Below are 23241 nucleotides of genomic sequence, written 5' to 3'. Positions count from 1 at the left end.
GGTAGCAAGAAATGGCCTCCCTAAGATGATGGGGATGTGATTGGTGGAATTTGCAATAGGTTCGGTATCAAGAACAACGAAATCAACCGGGAAGTAAAACTTGTCAACCTTTATGAGTATGTCCTCAATCATACCCCTAGGTGTTTTAACGGATCTATCGGCCAATTGAAACACCACCGAGGTTGGCTTCAATTCATTCAAAGCTAGTTGGACATATACGGAGTAAGGAATCAAATTGACACCTGCCCCTAAGTCAAGAAGAGCTCTACGAACTTCATGGGTTCCAATTACACATGAGATGGTTGAAGTACTGGGATCTTTGAACTTAGGTGGAGTGTTATGTAGGATGATGGAGCTTACTTGCTCCGTTAGGAACACTTTTTTAGGGCCTTGTCCCTTGCTCTTCCTCTTTTGTGTGCAAAGATCTTTCAAAATTTTTGCATAAGGTTGAATTTGCCTAATTGCATCCAAGAGAGTAAGATTTATGTTAACTTGTTTGAAGACTTCCATCATGTCATGGATTTTTCCCTCTTACCTCCCAAAAGGTGAAGTTTCTTTCAAAGCATAAGGAAATGGAGCTTTTGGCTCATAAGACTTTGCAACTTAAGGGGATGATGAAGAAGGTTTAGAATTCCCTCTAGGGCCATGTTCATCCAAGGAAGTAGGAATAGGATTGGAAACGGGACGGGTGTCAACTTTTGGTTGCACCGGTTCACTATCTTCACTTGGTTGTTCAACCCTATTGTCAACTTGTCTACCACTTCTCAAAGTAGTAATTGCTTGCACTTGCTCTTGGGAAAGACACCCCGATGTGGATTTTGCTTCCACAAAATGTTGAGCTTTTGGATTCCTTTCAGGTTGGCTAGGTAATTTACCAATTTCTCTCGCATTCAATGCATTAGCTGTCATCCCGATTTGAGATTCAAGATTTGATATCGATTAAAAATAAGAATGCAACAAATTGGTGTTCATTTCCAAACTACCCAAAGCTACTAAGACTTTATGTTCAAATGTGGGGTTGCTAGAGAGTGCATGAGGGTGATTAGAGTTACTTTGAGGATTATAAGCTTGAGGATGAGAGAAATGGTCCATCCTTTGACGAAAAGAAGAAGATGAGACGAATCCTTTTGAGCCTCTATCTCTTTGTTGAGGAGGAATATATCGGTTTTGAAAATTTTTAGCTTGAAAAGGATTTGAATGCTCACTCCACACCGGAACAAAAGCATTCGAAAGAGGGTGAGCAAATGTGGCATTGACTTGTTCATAATGTTCATCGAGCACATGTCCATGGGGATAATTAGAAGTAGTATGCAATACACTTGAACAAGTCATGCATGGCTCACAAGAATGATGAAGATGATGACTAAGAAGAGGAGATGATTGTTTTGCCCATTTTTGACTCAATAAAAATTGATTAAGTTTTTGAGTTAGAGTTTTGACCTCGGCAATAATCTCCATTGGGCTTCCAATTTGACATACTTTCAAATTTTTCTTTTTGTTGTTAGAATCATGATCCAATCGAAAAGTGTGACATTTATGCAATGAATTTTCACTCATTTTCTCAAAAAGGTGCCAAACATCATCTTCATGCTTCCCAAAATATGATCCTCCACATGAGGTATCAACTATGTCCTTGTGAGTGTCGGATAGGTTTTTATAGAAATATTGGACAACTTGCCATTTTGGAATACCATGATGTGGACACTTTCTTAGCAAGTCATTCAATCTTTCCCAAGCCTCATGTAAAAGTTCTCCTTCCCTTTGAGAAAATTCATGAATAGAAGTTCGCATAACATTGGTCAAACTCACGGGGTAATATTTATTTAGAAATTCATTTTGTATTTGTAACTAAGAGGTTATTGAATTTGCCCTTAAGTTGTTGAACCAATGCTTAGCCTTATTTTTAAGAGTAAAAGGGAAGAGAAGTAACCTAAAAACTTCCTCTGGGACATTCATATACCTCACAGTGGAGCATATTTCAAGAAATTCATCAAGATGTTTATATAGCTCCTCACCATCTAAGCCATAGAAGAGTGGACACATTTGAATGGTCTCAGGCTTAATCTCATATTAATTGGCCACAAAATTAGGAAGCATGATGCAAGTTGGTGCATGATATTCATGAAGATTATAATGATCACGAAGGATCATTGGACGAATTGGAGCTTGAGCTTCAGGAGGAAATTGGTTGAAAGGAGGATGCTCCATGATGTTTGGGTCTAAATAACCAAGATGACCCTCTAGATTTTCCATTGATTATGATGATGGGTTGGTTAAGACTGCACAAAATTCAAGAAACACAACAATGACATCATCTAAGCAAGCATTTCACCCTCGCAACAAATCAATCAACAAATCTCCGCATACAATGATCCCATGCTTAAACAACATGCAAGGAAAAGTAAATTGCCTCCACATGGGCTCACGATTTATTTAAGAAATGAAAAACAAGCCTCCACACGGGGCGACGATTTAATTAGAGCTTGAGTTAGAAAGATCTCACAAAGGGTCCTTAAGCAACTTTAATTCATTTTCAACTTCCAAGATTTGCTATGCTTTACATTTTTCAGATTCTCAGTCTTTTTTGTGCTTAGCTTAGCTCCTTGCTTTGAATTCTCCTTTGCTTAACTTCCTTGCTCAATTTACCTAGCCAAATAAGAACAAACACAATAAGTAACCAAAAATAAAAATAAAGTAAAGACACGATCAAAAGAGTATTAATCCTTAATTGTTTCCAAAACACGGCATTGCCAATTCAATCCCCGGCAACGGCACCAAAATTAGACGGTGTCGAGGCCTATTCCTATATGACAAACTAATGTTGTGAATGTAGGTTCAAGAAAAGTCTTTTTGGGTCAAGTTTAAATTTATAAAAGCCACTACTACCACTATTACTAACGTAGCAAGAGTGAGTAGGGATCGTCCCAAGGGATTAGAGGGCTACTAGTAATGGAAACAATGCTTAGGGTTAGTAGGTCGAGTGATCAAAGGTAGATTGTTTAGTTGATTAAACTACAATTAAGATTAAGCAAGCTCAATGTAAAATAAGTAATTAAAGGATAGAGAAAACGAGAGGGAGAGGTTTTGGGACTTAGAGATTACCACTAAGTGTCACCTTTCTATATACTCAATTCACAATTAATGAGGGGGAAAACATATGTTACAACTATAGTGAGTGTGTGTGGTTGTTTTAACAAGCATGGATGACCAATTAAGTATACATTGTCTAAACAACCCAATGAATAACACAATACATCAAACTAAGTCATTAATCCTTCTTTAAGCTCACAATCCAAACGCCTCACATAATTAGAGAAATATACTACTTGCATTTATAAGTATGGAACATCAAACAACAGGCATAGATTGTCCTCCCATTTAACAACTAAGGTAGCTACACTACATCTAAGCTAATGACATGGAAATTAAACTAATTAAACTAAGGGAGAGGCACAATCCATCAAGAAATGAGTATGAACCATCAAATAAACCGCAAGAGCATTCTATTAAGCACTATGTCTTGACAATCTCTAGATCTATAGCATCAACACACATAGACATGCATTAATAACACAAGAGATAGAGATAAACACATGAACATCTATTCTAGCATACATAGACATATGGATAGAATGAAATGATCAATTAGAAGAATTAAACCACACAAATCATTGAATAAACAAGATCTATGTATATAAATATGTCAAAACATGTATTACAACACAAAATACCCTCAAAAATACATAAATCAAGGTAAAGAAAACATGCTTAGGGCTAACTCTAGCCCCAAGAGGATGTCTGGCCACTTATGAATGGTGTCCTCCAACCCTCAAGGGCTATCTCCATGGTAGAAGTGCTCTTCTTCTTGAGAAAGATGGAAAACCTCCCAAGAATGTGTCTCTAGCCTCCTCTTCTCTTTTCTTCCTCTCTAAGAATTGTATCTCTCTACTCTCAAAGCATATCCAAGATTATAAAAGACTATGTGTAAAAGTGGCTCATATTCCTTATATAGGTAGCTCAAATGTCACACCCAATGGTTTAGGCTCGTACACAAGGGCTCCTCCAATGATTGCACAATGAGATTACTTTTAATGAGCTGGAAATATATATTTTTCGGATTTGAGAGGGTTCGATCGATCGAACCTATGCTGTAATCGATTGAACATGGCTGAGATTGATCAAAATTTGGTTGGATTGATCCTCCCATGGCGGCGCCTTTTTGGATAAAGGCAGATCTGAGATATTTTCGGGAAAGAGACAAAAGTGGTAGGTAGGATGGTACAACAGGATAAGATGGAATCTTTTCGATCGATCTGAGAATTGTTGGATTGATCGAACTTTATGGGATCTTTGGATAAGGACAACAGGGCTTGGATCCATCTTGGAGAGTCAAGATTGATGAACTTTCGATCGATTGAAGTATTCTTGAGATCAATCGAACATGTTGATTTCCACATTTTGCTTCAATCTACTTCCACTTTGTTCATTTCTTCCATCCAGCTTGAGTTAGCTTCTTTTAAGCTCTTATTTGGCTGAATTAGCTTATTTTGGGGATAAACACCAAAAAAGGGCAATAACACGAAATTAGTTTAAAACGGGAAAGTAAGATAGATAAAGGTCTTAGAATACCTAAGCTTAAGAGGTTTAGGTGCGCACTTTTCAGCGCTCATCAAGGATGGCGAGAGCTTAAGATTTAATGTCAAAGTTTATTTGAATATATTTTGAAGCTCAAAATTACAGTTCGTGCATAGCATTCTCATTTCATTTTTCAAAGAACATAAAATTAGCTCATTAAGTTTATGAACACATTCAGACATGAGCCTCACATCATATGAAGTGTAGATAGGACTTAAATAAATTCATTTTAAGGCCCCATGAAAAATAGAGAAGGCTCCATGAAATAGAGAAGGCTCTATAAAAAATGGAGAAGGCTCCATAAAAGATAGAGAAGGCTCTTAACATTCCATTAGGCTTTTTTTAATAAAAAATCATTTCTTCCAACCAAAGAGCAGGCTCCTAAAATAGGGAGTAGGCTCTCAGAGGTTAGGAGCCGGCTCCATGCAATAGAGAGCTGGCTCTAAAGGCTAAGGAGCCGCCTTCTCTTGTTTTACAAGAGCCTAGTCCTTCTAGGATTTTGAACTACAATGGAAACTTTTTCATTTATTGTTTCCCAACCACCTGCAACAGCTATATTGAACACCATTCATCTATAAATACAGAGGTTGGTCTGCAACAAAAATTACACCATTACAGAGAGCATTCTACCATTCTTGAAAAGCATTAAAGAAGTATTCATTAAGCTTTCATTTCCTCTGCTTTCATTTCATCTCTTACATTTCATTCCACTGTAGTAATTCTAAGCTTCATATATATATTCATCTTTACTATAGTCGAGAGCAGAACTGTGTACTTCTATCTTTGAGAGATTTATTGTACAATTGATTTCTACTCCAAGTTATTGTAAAGGGTTGGTGTGACCCAAAAGAAAGCCTAGAAGAAGGGTGTTCTCCTAGCAAGGAAGAGAAGCAAGGTCTTTGTAACGACTCAGTCATTTGCCTTCCTTTCCTTTTTCCTGAAATTTTACGAATGAATTTTTTTCGTTTAATTTTCTTTTCTGAGCTCTATTTCGTGTCGCTTAGTGTCATCTCGAGTGCTCGGAATTGGTTCCTGAGACTCTTTTCCGTGGACTGTCAACTTCCTTTGAGGACCGAGTCATTTTCACATTTTCGTTTTTCGGCACTATGCGCTATTTCGTCCTTTTCCCTATTCTGTCTTATCTCTTTTTGTCAGTTTTTGGCACAACCTCACTTCTTATGCTCGGAGTTGGTTTTTGACTTCACGTGCCTTCATCTTGAGTGGTTTCCTCGAAATACGTATCTTTACTTTTGCAAAAAAGTACTCTAGTTGCTCCCGGTGCCCACAGAGGCATGGTTGCATAATTTTTTAGAATCTTTTTCATTTCTTGGGGTGTTTTTCGTAAATATCTTTTAAAGATATTTTATTTTAGGGGCATCTAAGAAAATATCTTTTGGAATATATTTTCATTCTGGGGCAATTTCGCAGTTAACCCTTTTTGTAGGGGCCATTGTGCAATTAACGAAAGTTATTGCAAAAATGTCTCGTCTGGAGCCTGGATCCTCGTACGGGATTCATTTTCACTTTTTGTTGACTCGTAAATTCATAGCATTTCCTTCTGGTCATTTTTCTCCAGTTTCAAAGTTTCTAGACCCTGTTGCCGCCGAACTTGTTCTTTGCATAACTTTCTGCTCGGGACTCAGTTTTTGACGCCGTTTCTTCCGTTGTTCATATTTTCTTATTTTAAATCTTTTTTTTCATGGAGTTTTGCCGTTTGAGCGTGGTTGCTCAAAATCCATTTTTCCGGACGCGGCGGGGCCCTTTCGAGCACTTTTTGAGATTTCTATAAATAGGTTGCCCTAATTTTTAAAATCAGATTTTCAGACGTTCTTCCTCCTCTTGGCTGGCAGCCATGGGAGCCCAAGGGGCTGCCTTCACTCTTTCTTCTCCTCCACTTGATTTCCTTGGTAGAAATCCTTCGGCTTTAGCATTTATTGCTTCCCTCGACGTGCTCTACCTTTTGCCCTTATTAGAATCCATCTCCGACGATTTTTCGAGTTCGGGTTTGGAGTGAAGTTAAGATTTTCATGGGGCTTCTTGCGGATTCTTGTTCACGGTGTTGTCCCCGACAAAACCTCTCGGAATCGTCGAATTCTGAGCACTTTTATTTTGGTGGGCCTTTGGGATTTTCATCTCAAACTGAGGTAGGAGATGTTCTAGGTTTAAATTCTTGTTATATAGCATGCTTGTGATGCTTATACTACTTGTTTGCATGATTAAATATAAAATCTAGAGATTTTATTATTTATTTTTCTTGTACGGGATCTAATTTTTCCGGTTGCTCATGACTTGGTTTAAACAAGTAGCATGATTTTATATTGCCCCTTGATATTCTCATTGTTATGTATTAAAATTGGAACATTTGAATAAGTATTAAAGATTTTATTTAATATTTATCTTTGGTGAAAGATTAATTCACATGGCCTTAACTAGCTTGAAATCAATATGTGTTAGTATATTAAATTTGGCTTTAGCATGCTCTCCAACATAGTTGAATTTGAAAGTGTTTGGAGGTGTTTTGAATGTTAGTAATTATTAATTAATTTAATTAATTAATTTTCCCCGAGTGCACTATTCACTCTTTTTGAATTCCGACTTGATATTCTTGATTTACATGCCATATAGCTTCACATATATTTGATTTAGAATATTCGGTTAGGTTTTGAAACCTTTTATTTAATTAAATTCCATGTTTAAGATTTAATCCTCATTGTGATATATAACTTGGAATTGTATTGTGGCATGCTAGAAAATTAAGCTCAGGTATAGTTGTTCACATGTATTAAATTGGGATTAATTGCATGAGAATTGTAACTTTTAATTTATATTTAAGTTTAGTGAAAATTTAATTCACATGGTCTTAAATTGAATGAAATAAACTTGTAATATGATATTACATTAGTCCTTGGCATGTTCTCTAAGATATGTTAAATTGAGAGCATTTGGTTAAGTTTGAAAATCTAGAGATTTTATTTAAAAGAATTAATTAAAATCTATTTTGTGGTCCCATTAGCTTAATTAAGATTTTAACTTGACATTTGAATTGGCCATGACTTGTTTACTAGTATATATTAATTGTGGACCATTTGAAGTTCCTTTAGAACCTTGGTAATTAAATTAGCATGATTTAATTAAAGTTCTACTTTGTTGTTCCAATAACCTAATTGAGTTTTAGAATGGATATAGGTGATGACCATGCCATGTTCTTTAATATGTATTAATTTGAGGTTATTTGGAATTAAATTAGAATCTAGGGGATTTAATTATTTTTATTTAATTAAATTCTATCGAATTGAGCCATGGATTTAATTGTGTTTGAAAGTCGTTTCTATATTAAAATCCTGGACATGGACTTGTTGTATATTCATTTGGTTATGTTTTGAGCATTGGATAACATAGTTGCTATGTTTATACTCATGAGAATATGTTTTCCTTATTGAATATATTGTTGTCTCGTGTAATAATTTGCACATTTCGTATCTAACATCTTTCATACATAGCGTGTAACGAATCGCACACTGCAGATTCGACATTCATCATATCATATTAGTTGTGGATTTAGAGCATGTATTGTATACATTTCCAAATTTGGTTGTGCTTAGTAGATAGTTGATTATCTTGCATATTCATGTTGATATATGTGTTGTTGCACAACTTGTTGATTTTGGAAACTTGGGGATGTCGTTATTTGACTATGGCTAGGATGTGGTTCTAGTACGGGGGATAGTCCCTCTATATGGTCTAGTGCGCACATAGGGAGGTTACCCATGGGCTAGTAACCCTAAAGTAACTATGTTGTCGGTCTGATCCGGCGTGACATCCGAGTTTCCACTTTGTTTGATTTGGCATTTCATTTTCAAGTTAATAACTAGATGATGTTGTAATTTGTTGTTTCTTATTTGTCATTCCATTTTAAGTTAAAGGATGTTAACTTTGCGAAATTGTGCTTTATGCGTTGTATTGGAAGTTCGAATGTTGGTTAAATTGCATCGATATTGAAAATCGTGTTTTAACATTCTAATAAAGCTTAGGATTGATCCTATTGATTCATTTATAACATAGACATTAGGTGGCATGAACCACTACTGTTATTTTATGCTTTAGATTCTAAGTTGATGGCTTTGAGAACTTAAACCTTGTTGCATTGTATAACATGCTCTTTTGTTGTTGAATTGCATGAATAATGTGATTCTTGTTAACTTGTATTCAAATATGCTTTTGTCATGTTGTATGGATTACTCTAGACCTAGTTCAAATGTATTGAAAATGCAATTCATGTTAATCTATGCTCAAGCATTCTTCATGTCTTGTTCTTTGGATTGTCCCAACCATGATTCATTTCATACACGTATGTATATCATGATTCTTGTTGCTTAGACTATAAGGTAGCTTAGGATGCTCCCCGAGTCTCACTTGGACATAGACGTTAGGTGGCATGAGCCCATTTAACATGTTTCACCTTATGGTGATAAATTTGTAAAATGCTAGGTCGATGCATGCTCATCTCCTACGAGTAGCTTTATGTTACTCACCGCTACGATACTGGGGCATATTTTTGGTACGAAGACTTGGTTTGTGACGCCTTACATTCCTTGGATGTCGCGTAGCTTTCAAGTTTCCATTTCATGCAAATGTTAGCATGAAATGTCATTTTGTAGACTTAAATGTCAAAATATGTATATTTGATTCCATGTATGTAATGTGGACTTAAGTACACTTCTTTCAATGTATTTGATATGTATGAGATGAGGCCGGAGGCCAATGACCATTATATTGTGTTCTATGTACTTTTTAACTTCGTGAAATATTGTGAAAATCTTGAAAAATCGCAAGTCATTTCTTCACCATGGTTGCATCGGGTGTGGGAATTCCATTTTCATTCTTTCATAGGGTCTTATTAATCATATTTGAAGTGTGGCCAAGGGCCAAACGGTCATTTGATCCCGTTTTGTATTTTTGGATTTCGAGTTTTCATTCCAAGTTCTATTTTTGCCTTTTTGCCCGCTGGGGGGTCGGATTTTGTATCGGTGGTATTTTTAAGTCGTGGACCATTGTAGCACGTCCAAATAGGTAAGTTACGTTTGCGTGCATGGTCGTTTCCGGGCAAAACCTTATCGTTTGTGTTTTGAGCCACTTGTGAATTCATTTCGCATTTTTTTTTGTATATTCTGATCTAGGGGCATTATGGACATTTCACGGTGCTTTTATTTTCTTGTTTCATGATGGTTGAATAGAAATTATGATTTTAGGGAGGGTTTCTTTTCCGTGTTTTTCCAGAAAATGTCATCTTAGTATCGGAAATCGCTTACGAAGTTCAGCTTTCTGTTTTCTATATAGCAGCTTTTTTGACCCACTGGACCAGATTTCTTAGTAGGGCATTTTGGGCATTTTACATTGCATTTTTTTTTGTATTCTCCCACAAAACACATAGAAAACTCAATTTTGAGGGGTGTTTCTTCTTTGTATTTTTGCAAAAAAATTCATCTAGGCCTCCAAATTCAGCCTCTGTTCTTGTTTTCTTTAAAAAAAAAGCACAATGCAGCTTCTGGGCTGCTAGTAGCCGCGTGTACGCTAGGGGCGCGTGCGGCGTGCATGGAAGTGCGCATGGGCGCGCATGGGGCGCTGTCATGGCCCCCTCATCGGGCCGCCGCGACGTCATTTCTTCGTTTAGGCGTTTCTCCTTCGTTCTGACTCCAATTCAAGTGAATTTTTTTTTGAACTTGACTAATTTTTCGCTGTCTTTCCAACGGTGTGCTCGGTTGTACCCAATTCTTCCTGGATAATTACCAGTTTACCCTTTTTGCCTTAAGTGCTCCTTTTTCTTCGTCATGCCGTTTCTCCTTCGTCCGGACTCCGAATCATACGATTCTTGAGTCCATCTTGATTAGTTTTTCGTTTTCCTTCCAGAGCTGTACTCGGTGACACCCAAATCTACAGTTTTTAGAAATGACTATTTTGCCCCTGGGGGCTTATTTGTCATATTTTCGATCTTTTGCTTCCGCATCAGTTCTTGTTGAGTTCCAGGACCTCATGGAAGGTCACTTTGACTTCTTAGAGTCTTGTTTTCTATTTTTGCTTCCGCATTCGGATCCGTCATCGGATCAACCTTACGGTTCATTACAGGACATGCTGGCCTAAAAACCATGGTCGTCACAGGTGGTATCAGAGCATCCGGGTTCGAAAAACTTGGACGACGGGTTTTGGGTGCATATCATGCTCACGTTGTTTTGCTTTGATGTGTCATTTATATCTTGATAACATGCCTTCTTTGATAACATGTCTTGTATGATAACATGTTCATATACTTAGATGTTTTGAGAAATCAATCATTGGTTGAACATGCTTTTGTGTATATATGCTTCCTGATAACATGTTCTGTGTCACTATCATGTTTTGGTGTGATAACATGTCTGCGTGCTTCTTGATAACATGTTTGATTTGATAACATGCCTATTTGCTTATGTGGCAACTTGTTTACTGCTTGTGTGAGAAGATAGTTATGCTACATTGCATGCTACTTGTTTACTTTATGTCGGGTTTTTGTATTGTCTCTTAAGATTTGTCGTATCCCTTGGATGCGTTCTTGTTTCACGAGTTTCTTCCTTGGATAGGAGAAATTCATTCTGTGAGGACCCATGTAGGGAACCTTCTTGTCTGTTCTGTTGGTTGATGCGAGTGAGGCTCATGTGAGCGTAGGCGACTGCGATTCATTTCCATTTCATTGTCTGGTGGGGTGAGACGTGGGCCAGGGAGGTACCGTTTAATTCCCTTTCGTCGTGGCTTTTAGATCTAAGGCCTTAAGCATAATGGTGCCAGTGTCATTGTTGTCAGAGTTTTGGGATTAGCTACCCCAACTCTCGCAGATGCCTGGTTCCCGCGGTGCTTTTGGTAATGATCATTTTCGACATTGATGTCATCCGTATCAATAGGTTTCTCAGAGTTGACCTGGTTGGGGCATGTTATGAACTAGTGCCTTATACCGTCATGCTACCTTGCTGACGAGTAAGTGTGGGCGGGTTCTGGTCACTGTCGTACTGCCTTGTCACTCTCTTCTTTCACTGTGTTTGATGTTTTGTTTTCTTAGGATTTCCTCGATGGTTGACGTTGAGTTAATGTGCCGATTCGTATGAGGTGTTTTCTCAGTTCATGGTTTTACGTTCCTTCAGTTGATCTTTAGACTTTAGGATTTGTCCTTCAGTGCAATGTGAGCTGTCCTTTGATTTGACCTCCTTCGGTCATTATTTTGTTCTCTCTGGTATGTTCCTAATTTCAGGGACGAAATTCCTTTAAGGAGGGTAGGTTGTAACGACCCAGTCATTTGCTTTCCTTTCCTTTTTCCTGAAATTTTACGAATGAATTTTTTTCGTTTAATTTTCTTTTCTGAGCTCTGTTTCGTGTCGCTTAGTGTCATCTCGATTGCTTAGAATTGGTTCCTGAGACTCTTTTCCTTGGATTGACAACTTCCTTTGAGGACCGAGTCATTTTCACATTTTCGTTTTTCGGCACTATGCGCTATTTCGTCCTTTTCACTATTCTGTCTTATCTCTGTTTATCAGTTTTTGGCACAACCTTACTTCTCATGCTCGGAGTTGGTTTTTGACTTCACGTGGCTTCATCTTGAGTGGTTTCCTTGAAATATGTATCTTTACTTTTGCAAGAAAGTACTCTGGTTGCTCCCGGTGCCCATAGTGGCATGGATGCATAATTCTTTAGAATCTTTTTCATTTCTTGGGGTGTTTTTCATAAATATCTTTTGAAGATGTTTTATTTCAGGGGCATCTAAGAAAATATCTTTTGGAAGATATTTTCATTCTGGGGCAATTTCGCAGTTAACCCTTTTTGTAGGGGCCATTGTTCAATTAACGAAAATTATTGCAAAAATGTCTCGTCTGGAGCCTGGATACATTTTCACTTTTCGTTGACTCATAAATTCATAGAATTTCCTTCTGGTCATTTTTTTCCAGTTTTAGAGTTTCTGGACCCGGTTGCCGCCGAACTTGTTCGGGGCATAACTTTCTGCTCGGGACTTAGTTTTCGACGCTGTTTCTTCCGTTCTTCATATTTTCTTATTTGAAATCTTTTTTGTTCATGGAGTTTTGCCATTTGAGCGCGTTTGCTCAAAATCCACTTTTCTGGACCCGACGGGGCCCTTTCGGGGCACTTTTTGAGATTTCTATCAATAGGTTGCCCTAATTTTTAAAGTCAGATTTTCAGACCTTCTTCCTCCTCTTGGCTGGCAGCCATGGGAGTCCAAGGGGCTGCCTTCACTCTTTCTTCTCCTCCACTTGATTTCCTTGGTAGAAATCCTTCAGCCTTAGCATTTATTGCTTCCCTCGACGTGCTCTACCTTTTGCCCTTATTAGAATCCATTTCCGACGATTTTTTGAGTTCGGGTTTGGAGTCAAGTTGAGATTTTCATGGGGCTTCTTGTGGATTCTTGTTCACGGTGTTGCCCCTGACAAAACCTCTCGGTATTGTCGAATTCGGAGCACTTTTATTTTGGTGGGCCTTTGGGATTTTCATCTCAAATTGAGGTAGGAGATGTTCTAGGTTTAAATTCTTGTTATATAGCATGCTTGTGATGCTTATACTACTTGTTTGCATGATTAAATATAAAATCTAGAGATTTTATTATTTATTTTTCTTGTACGGGATCCAATTTTTCTGGTTGCTCATGACTTGGTTTAAACATGTAGCTTGATTTTATATTGCCCCTTGATATTCTCATTGTTGTGTATTAAAATTGGAACATTTGAATAAGTATTAAAGATTTTATTTAATATTTATCTTAGGTGAAAGATTAATTCACATGGCCTTAACTAGCTTGAAATCAAAATATGTTAGCATATTAAATTAGGCCTTAGCATGCTCTCCAACATAGTTGAATTTGAAAGTGATTGGAGGTGTTTTGAAAGTTAGTAATTATTAATTAATTTTCCTCGAGTACACTATTCACTCTTTTTCAATTCCGACTTGATATTCTTGATTTACATGCCATATAGTTTCACATATATTTGATTTAGTATATTCGGTAAGGTTTTGAAATCTTTTATTTAATTAAATTTTGTGTTTAAGATTTAATCCTCATGGTGATATACAACTTGGAATTGTATTGTGGCATGCTAGAAAATTAAGCTTAGGTATAGTTGTTCACATGTATTAAATTGGGATTAATTGCATGAGAATTGCAACTTTTAATTTATATTTAAGTTTAGTGAAAATTTAATTCACATGGTCTTAAATTGAATGAAATAAACTTGTAATGTGATATTACATTAGTCCTTGGCATGTTCTCTAAGATATGTTAAATTGAGAGCATTTGGTTAAGTTTGAAAATCTAGAGATTTTAATTAAAAGAATTAATTAAAATCTATTTTGTGGTCCCATTAGCTTAATTAAGATTTTAACTTGATATTTGAATTGGCCATGACTTGTTTACTAGTATATATTAATTGTGAACCATTTGAAGTTCCTTTAGAACCTTGGTAATTACATTAGCATGATTTAATTAGAGTTCTACTTTGTTGTTCCAATAACCTAATTGAGTTTTAGAATGGATATAGGTGATGACCATGCCATGTTCTTTAATATGTATTAATTTGAGGTTATTTGGAATTGAATTAGAATCTAGGGGATTTAATTATTTTTATTTAATTAAATTCTATCGAATTGAGCCATGGATTTAATTGTGTTTGAAAGTCGTTTTTATATCAAAATCCTGGACATGGACTTGTTGTATATTCATTTAGTTATGTTTTGAGCATTGGATAACATAGTTGCTATGTTTATACTCATGAGAATATGTTTTCCTTATTGAATATATTGTTGCCTTGTGTAATGATTTGCACATTTCGTATTTAACATCTTTCATGCATAGCGTGTAACGACTCGCACACTGCAGATTCGACATTCATCATATCATATTAGTTGTGGATTTAGAGCATGTATTGTATACATTTCCAAATTTGGTTGTACTTAGTAGATAGTTGATTATCTTGCATATTCCTGTTGATATATGCGTTGTTGCACAACTTGTTGATTTTGGAAACTTAGGGATGTTGTTGTTTGGCTATGGCTAGGACGTGGTTCTAGTACGGGGGATAGTCCCTCTATATGGTCTAGTGCGCACATAGGGAGGTTACCCATGGGCTAGTAACCCTAAAGTAACTATATTGTCGGTCTGATCCGGCATGATGTCCGAGTATCCACTTTGTTTGATTTCGCATTTCATTTTCAAGTTAATAACTAGATGATGTTGTAGTTTGTTGTTTCTTATTTGTCGTTCCATTTTAAGTTACAGGATGTTAACTTTGCGAAATTGTGCTTTATGCGTTGTATTGGAAGTTCCAATGTTGGTTAAATTGCATCGATATTGAAAATCGTGTTTTGACGTTCTAATAAAGCTTAGGATTGATCCTATTGATTCATTTATAACATAGACGTTTGGTGGCATGAACCACTACTGTTATTTTGTGCTTTAGATTCTAAGTTGATGGCTTTGAGAACTTAAACCTTGTTGTATTGTATAACATGCTCTTTTGTTGTTGAATTGCATGGATAATGTGATTCTTGTTAACTTGTATTCAAATATGCTTTTGTCATGTTGTGTGGATTACTCTAGACCTAGTTCAAATGTATTGAAAATGCAATTCATGTTAATCTATGCTCAAGCATTCTTCTTGTCGTGTTCTTTGGATTATCCCAACCATGATTCATTTCATACACGTATGTATGTCATGATTCTAGTTGCTTAGACTATAAGGTAGCTTAGGATGCTCCCCGAGTCTCACTTGGACATAGACGTCAGGTGGCATGAGCCCCTTTAACATGTTTCACCTTAAGGTGATAAATTTGTAAAATGCTAGGTCGATGCATGCTCATCTCCTATGAGTAGCTTTATGTTACTCACCCTTACAATACTGGGGCATATTTCAGGTACGAAGACTTGGTTTGTGACTCCTAACATTCCTTGGATGTCGTGTAGCTTTCAAGTTTCCATTTCATGCAAATGTTAGCATGAAATGTCATTTTGTAGACTTATATGTCAAAATATGTATATTTGATTCCATGTATATAATGTGTACTTAAGTACACTTCTTTCAATGTATTTGATATGTATGAGATGAGGCCGGAGGCCAATGACCATTATACTGTGTTCTATGTAATTTTTAACATCGTGAAATATTGTAAAAATCTTGAAATCGCAAGTCATTTCTTCACCATGGTTGCATCGGGTGTGGGAATTCTATTTTCATTCTTTCATAGGGTCTTATTAATCATGTTTGAAGTGTGGCCAAGGGCCAAACGGTCATTTGATCCCGTTTTGTATTTTTGGATTTTGAGTTTTCATTCCAAGTTACATTTTTTCCTTTTTGCCCATTGGGGGGTCGGATTTTGTATCGGTGGTATTTTTAAGTCGTGGACCATTGTAGCACGTCCAAATAGGTAAGTTACGTTTGCGAGCATGGTCGTTTCTGGGCAAAACCTTATCGTTTGTGTTTTGAGCCTCTTGTGAATTCATTTCACATATTTTTTGAATATTCTGATCTAGGGGAATTATGGACCTTTTACGGTGGTTTTATTTTCTTCTTTCAATATGGTTGAATAGAAAATATGATTTTAGGGGGGGTTTCTTTTCCGTGTTTTTCCAGAAAATGTCATCTTGGCATCAGAAATCGCTTACCAAGTTCAGCTTTTAGTTTTCTATATAGCAGTTTTTTCGACCCTTTGGACTAGATTTCTTGGGAGGGCATTTTAGGCATTTTACATTGTGTTTTTTTTGAATTCTCACGCGAATCACGTAGAAAACTTAATTTTGAGGGGGGTTTCTTCTTTGTGTTTTTGCAAACAAATTCATCTAGGCCTCCAAATTCAGCCTCTGTTCTGGTTTCCTTTTAAAAAAATGCACATAGCAGCTTTTGGGCTGCTGGCAGCCGTGTGTGCGCCCAGCGCGTGCGCGGCGTTCATGGGCGCGCATGGGGGGCTGTCATGGCCCCCTCGTCAGGCCGCCGTGACGTCATTTCTTCTTTTGGGCGTTTCTCCTTCGTCCGGACTCCAATTCAAGTAAATTTTTTTTTGAACTTGACTAATTTTTTGCTATCTTTCCAACGGTGTACTCGGTTGACCCCAGTTCTTCCTGGATAATTACCAATTTACCCTTTTTTCCTTAAGTGCTCCTTTTTCTTCGTCATGCCGTTTCTCCTTCGTCCGGACTCTGAATCATGCGATTCTTGAGTCCATCTTGATTAGTTTTTCGTTGTCCTTCCAGCGGTGTGCTCGGTGGCACCTGAATTTACAGTTTTCAGAAATGACTATTTTGCCCCTGGGGGCTTATTTGTCATATTTTCGATCTTTTGCTTCCGCATCAGTTCTTGTTGAGTTCCAGGACCTCATGGAAGGTCACTTTGACTTCTTAGAGTCTTGTTTTCTATTTTTGCTTCCGCATTCGGATCCGTCATCGGATCAACCTTACGGTTCATTACAGGACATGCTGGCCTAAAAACCATGGTCGTCACAGGTGGTATCAGAGCATCCGGGTTCGAAAAACTTGGACGACGGGTTTTGGGTGCATATCATGCTCACGTTGTTTTGCTTTGATGTGTCATTTATATCTTGATAACATGCCTTCTTTGATAACATGTCTTGTATGATAACATGTTCATATACTTAGATGTTTTGAGAAATCAATCATTGGTTGAACATGCTTTTGTGTATATATGCTTCCTGATAACATGTTCTGTGTCACTATCATGTTTTGGTGTGATAACATGTCTGCGTGCTTCTTGATAACATGTTTGATTTGATAACATGCCTATTTGCTTATGTGGCAACTTGTTTACTGCTTGTGTGAGAAGATAGTTATGCTACATTGCATGCTACTTGTTTACTTTATGTCGGGTTTTTGTATTGTCTCTTAAGATTTGTCGTATCCCTTGGATGCGTTCTTGTTTCACGAGTTTCTTCCTTGGATAGGAGAAATTCATTCTGTGAGGACCCATGTAGGGAACCTTCTTGTCTGTTCTGTTGGTTGATGCGAGTGAGGCTCATGTGAGCGTAGGCGACTGCGATTCATTTCCATTTCATTGTCTGGTGGGGTGAGACGTGGGCCAGGGAGGTACCGTTTAATTCCCTTTCGTCGTGGCTTTTAGATCTAAGGCCTTAAGCATAATGGTGCCAGTGTCATTGTTGTCAGAGTTTTGGGATTAGCTACCCCAACTCTCGCAGATGCCTGGTTCCCGCGGTGCTTTTGGTAATGATCATTTTCGACATTGATGTCATCCGTATCAATAGGTTTCTCAGAGTTGACCTGGTTGGGGCATGTTATGAACTAGTGCCTTATACCGTCATGCTACCTTGCTGACGAGTAAGTGTGGGCGGGTTCTGGTCACTGTCGTACTGCCTTGTCACTCTATTCTTTCACTGTGTTTGATGTTTTGTTTTCTTAGGATTTCCTCGGTGGTTGACGTTGAGTTAATGTGCCGATTCGTATAAGGTGTTGTCTCAGTTCATGGTTTCACGTTCCTTCAGTTGATCTTTAGACTTTAGGATTTGTCCTTCAGTGCAATGTGAGCTGTCCTTTGATTTGACCTTCTTCGGTCATTATTTTGTTCTCTCTGGTATGTTCCTAATTTCAGGGACCAAATTCCTTTAAGGAGGGTAGGTTGTAACGACCCAGTCATTTGTCTTCCTTTCATTTTTCCTGAAATTTTACGAATGAATTTTTTTCGTTTAGTTTTCTTTTTTGAGCTCTGTTTCGTGTCGCTTAGTGTCATCTCGAGTGCTCGGAATTGGTTCCTGAGACTCCTTTCCATGGATTGACAACTTCGTTTGAGGACCGAGTCATTTTCACATTTTCGTTTTTCGGCACTATGCGCTACTTCGTCCTTTTCCCTATTCTGTCTTATCTCTATTTGTCAGTTTTTGGCACAACCTCACTTCTCATTCTTGGAGTTGGTTTTTGACTTCACGTGCCTTCATCTTGAGTGGTTTCCTCGAAATACATATCTTTACTTTTGCAAAAAAGTACTCTGGTTGCTCCCGGTGCCCATAGGGGCATGGATGCATAATTCTTTAGAATCTTTTTCATTTCTTGGTTGTTTTTTGTAAATATCTTTTGAAGATATTTTATTTCAGGGGCATCTAAGAAAATATCTTTTGGAAGATATTTTCATTCTGGGGCAATTTCGCAGTTAACCCTTTTTGTAGGGGCCATTGTGCAATTAACGAAAATTGTTGCAAAAATGTCTCGTCTGGAGCCTGGATCATCGTACGGGATTCATTTTCACTTTTCGTTGACTCGTAAATTCATAGAATTTCCTTCTGGTCATTTTTCTCCAGTTTCAGAGTTTCTGGACCCGGTTGCCGCCGAACTTGTTCGGGACATAACTTTTTGCTCGGGACTTAGTTTTCGACGCCGTTTCTTTTTTTGTTCATATTTTCTTATTTTAAATCTTTTTTGTTCATGGAGTTTTGCCGTTTGAGCGCATTTGCTCAAAATTCACTTTCCGGACCTGACGGGGCCCTTTCGGGGCACTTTTTGAGATTTCTATAAATAGGTTGCCCTAATTTTTAAAATGAGATTTTCAGACCTTTTTCCTCCTCTTGGCTGGCAGCTATGGGAGCCCAAGGGGCTGCCTTCACTATTTCTTCTCCTCCACTTGATTTCCTTGGTAGAAATCCTTCGGCCTTAGCATTTATTGCTTCCCTCGACGTGCTCTACCTTTTGCCCTTATTAGAATCCATTTCCGACGATTTTTCGAGTTCGAATTTGGAGTCAAGTTAAGATTTTCATTGGGCTTCTTGCGGATTCTTGTTCACGGTGTTGTCCCCGGTAAAACCTCTCGGTATCGTCGAATTCGGAGCACTTTTATTTTGGTGGGCCTTTGGGATTTTCATCTCAAATTGAGGTAGGAGATGTTCTAGGTTTAAATTCTTGTTATATAGCATGCTTGTGATACTTATACTGCTTGTTTGCATGATTAAATATAAATTCTAGAGATTTTATTATTTATTTTTCTTGTACGGGATCTAATTTTCCCGGTTGCTCATGACTTGGTTTAAACATGTAGCTTGATTTTATATTGCCCCTTGATATTCTCATTGTTGTGTATTAAAATTGGAACATTTGAATAAGTATTAAAGATTTTATTTAATATTTATCTTAGGTGAAAGATTAATTCACATGACCTTAACTAGCTTGAAATCAATATGTGTTAGCATATTAAATTAGGCCTTAGCATGCTCTCCAACATAGTTGAATTTGAAAGTGATTGGAGGTGTTTTGAAAGTTAGTAATTATTAATTAATTTAATTAATTAATTTTCCCCGAGTGCACTATTCACTCTTTTTGAATTTCGACATGATATTCTTGATTTACATGCCATATAGCTTCACATATATTTGATTTAGAATATTCGGTTAGGTTTTGAAACCTTTTATTTAATTAAATTCCATGTTTAAGATTTAATCCTCATGGTGATATACAACTTGGAATTGTATTGTGGCATACTAGAAAATTAAGCTTAGGTATAGTTGTCCTTCCAGCGGTGTGCTCGGTGGCACCCGAATCTACAGTTTTCAGAAATGACTATTTTGCCCCTGGGGGCTTATTTGTCATATTTTCGATCTTTTGCTTCCGCATTAGTTCTTGTTGAGTTCCACGACCTCATGGAAGGTCACTTTGACTTCTTAAAGTCTTGTTTTCCGTTTTTGCTTCCACATTCGGATCCGTTATCGGATCATCCTTACGGTTCATCACAGGACACGCTGGCCTAAAAACCAGGGTCGTCACAGTCTTACTTCAATTGAAGGTTTGCTCTCCACCATTAAGGAAAAGCTGTAGTGAATTTGGGAAGTCTCAAGGGGGACCTTGAGCCAAGGAGTAGGAGTTTCCGAACCTCGCAAAATTACCAAGTCATTGTTTGTAATCTTTTATCTCTATCTCTCTTATACTTGTGCCATATATTGCTTGAATATTTCAATTGATTTGTGCTTAAAAGTTTGTTAGATTTAATACTTTATAAATTGCAAAAATTGGCCCTTGACTCTATTCACCCCCCCTCTAGAGTCAATTAGTGACTAACACTTACTTCTACCAACACTAGTGGTTCTGGTAGGGCCTCAGAAATGCATATTTATCAAGTCCAGAGCTATTGAAGAGTTGATTTCCTTGGAAAGAAATGACACTTTGGTTTACTTTCCTTGTTGACATGCTTTACAAACGTGATCATCTTTAAAACTGATGTTAGGCAGTCCTTTAATAGCTTTCAGCTTCAGAATCTTGGACATATTTCTTAATTGAAGATCACCTAACCTCTTGTGCCACAACTTTGCTTTATCAAAGGTTATTAAATTACATTGAGTGACCTGACTTTCTTCAGTGACTATGTACACATTTCCTGAAGATCTATTAGTTGAGAACAAAACTTGTTTTGATTCAAGATCAATCATATTGCATCTTTCTTTATTAAAATATATCTTCTTCCCACTGTCACATAATTGACTAACACTGAGGAGATTATGCTTGAGTCCTTTAACCAATAGAACTTCGTGGATTTCTGGAAACTCTTCAGACTAACTCACAGTACCAATTCCAACAATCTTAGCTCTTTGATTATCTCCAAAGATAACATTTCCACCATCAAACTGCTTTAACGAAATAAATTTGGAACCATCATCTGTCATGTGTCTTGAGCAACCACTATCAACATACCATTTATCCTGAGTATTACAAGCTTTAAAGGCTGTATACACAAGAAGACTCACAGAGTTTAGCTTCTTAGGAATCCACATCATTTTAGTCTCACCAATGATCCTTTATCCTTAACCTTCTGAGCTGAAGCTAAGTCTAACTTCTTGACATACATTCTAGTTATCTTGAAGTTCTTTATAGTTATGGTAACAAAATATTTCTTACTGAAGCTTAGAGCACTGCAGGTGTTATTAAGTAACTCATCCTTGAACCTTCGAGGCTTTATGATAGGAAACCTTGTATACACATCACCAGTTATGGCTTTGACAAATGCAGTATGAGTTTGATTGACCTTTGTGGCTGAGTCACACACATAGCCAATTCCAGTCTTCCCAACTTGCTTTGTGGATTGCTTCCAGATCTCAGCCATTTTTAGAGATCTTTCTTCTAGAATGAGAGACATTTCTTTTTTACACTTCTTGGTAGACCACTGAGTGTTGACTTGAGATTTCAATAGGCTTTGAAAAATAAGAGAGACTGAACACAGCATTGACAGTTTAAGTTTGAGGTGTTTAGTGAGAATTTGTTTGGACTGGAATAATTCTGAGCTGAGCCTTTTTATTTGAGCCTTCTGTTGATCACACTTCACTGCAAGCCTTTCACACTCTTTAAGAATTTCCTCAATCTTAGTGTCACTATTTTTTTCAACTTGAACAAAAGTTTGTGGTGCTTCAAGAATGGCAATAAAGAGACATTTATCTTCTTGTGTCTCCTTAGGTTTTTCTACTTTAGGATATTCATTTGCTTTTCTACCAAACCTTCCTTTATAGTTTCCTCCCTCATTCTTCTTTTGACTCTGCCACTTTGAGTTTGGACACTTAGATGCAACATGACTAGGTTTACCCATAGCAAGATAAATTTTGCAGCTGATTCTTCTTTTTAAACCTGAACTTTCTAAATTTCTTAGCAAGATAGGCAACCTCATCTTCTTCAAAATTATCTTCAGACTTTGCTTCAGTTTCTTCAACAACTTCCTTTGCTTTAAGAGCAGCTTTTCTTCTATGAGCAGCTGGAACACCAATTCTCATTTCATAGGCAGTGAGAGAAGCCTGAAGTTCATCAATCTTCACTTCAGAAAGATCTTTGTCTTCGAGAATTGTTACTTTAGGATTGAATCTAGAGGTGAGTGACCTTAGTATCTTCTTACAAACACCAACATCCTTAATTTCTTCACCAAGTGCTCTCATATTGTTGATAAGGTCATTGATCTTGAACATGTACTGAGTAACAGTTTCTCTATCTTCCATCTTACACACCTCATACTGAACTTTGAATAGCTATATCTTGTTCTCCTTAATAACCTTATTTCCTTCATAAGCTGCTTGAAGAGAATCCCACATTTCCTTAGCTGTTTTACAATTTTTAACTCTGGTAAATTCTTATTGACACAAAGCACAGAAGATAACATGTTTGGCCTTGCCATCATTAGCCACAACCATTTTATCTTCAGCAGAGGGGTTATCTGGATTGAGAATTACAACATCGTGTATGGTAGCATGCCAAACATCATAGGACTGAAACATTAAGAAGGCTTCCATTCTAGTTTTCCAAGAATTATAGTTTAAACCTTCAAACCCTGGAGCTTGGTTGATAACTTGACCTTCATCCATTGCTGGGATCAACTGCAGGCTTGTTAGAACCTTACAATGCAAACCAATGCTCTGATACCAATTGGTTAAATCTTTCAAAGAATAGATAACACAAGATTTAAAAGGAAACCCTCTTAAATAGGGAAAACCTTGGTTTTTGGCCTCGGCCAATAAGCAATCCACTAGTTGTATGTATCTTATTACACACTCAGCTGTCTCACTCTCTGTACACACCTATGCACTAGAATGACACTAGTTTTCATAACC

At 37.2% G+C, this 23241-nt stretch overlaps 1 protein-coding gene across 1 annotated transcript; it reads right to left on the bottom strand.

The window, feature by feature from the left end:
- Positions 1-21207: 21207 nt before the first annotated feature.
- LOC132296548 (uncharacterized) lies at positions 21208-22632 on the bottom strand. Its single transcript, XM_059794740.1, has 3 exons — positions 22271-22632; positions 21441-22218; positions 21208-21354 (listed from the first exon to the last, which is right to left on the bottom strand). The coding sequence occupies exons 1-3, from the start codon at positions 22630-22632 to the stop codon at positions 21208-21210; spliced, it is 1287 nt and encodes a 428-aa protein (XP_059650723.1).
- Positions 22633-23241: the final 609 nt, after the last annotated feature.

This window comes from Cornus florida, unplaced genomic scaffold (assembly GCF_030987335.1).
Source record: "Cornus florida cultivar Cherokee Brave unplaced genomic scaffold, ASM3098733v1 CherokeeBrave_3.0.0_Hap2_Chr02, whole genome shotgun sequence".
Taxonomy (NCBI): Eukaryota; Viridiplantae; Streptophyta; class Magnoliopsida; order Cornales; family Cornaceae; genus Cornus; species Cornus florida.
This window is presented reverse-complemented; position numbering and strand designations above follow the sequence as displayed.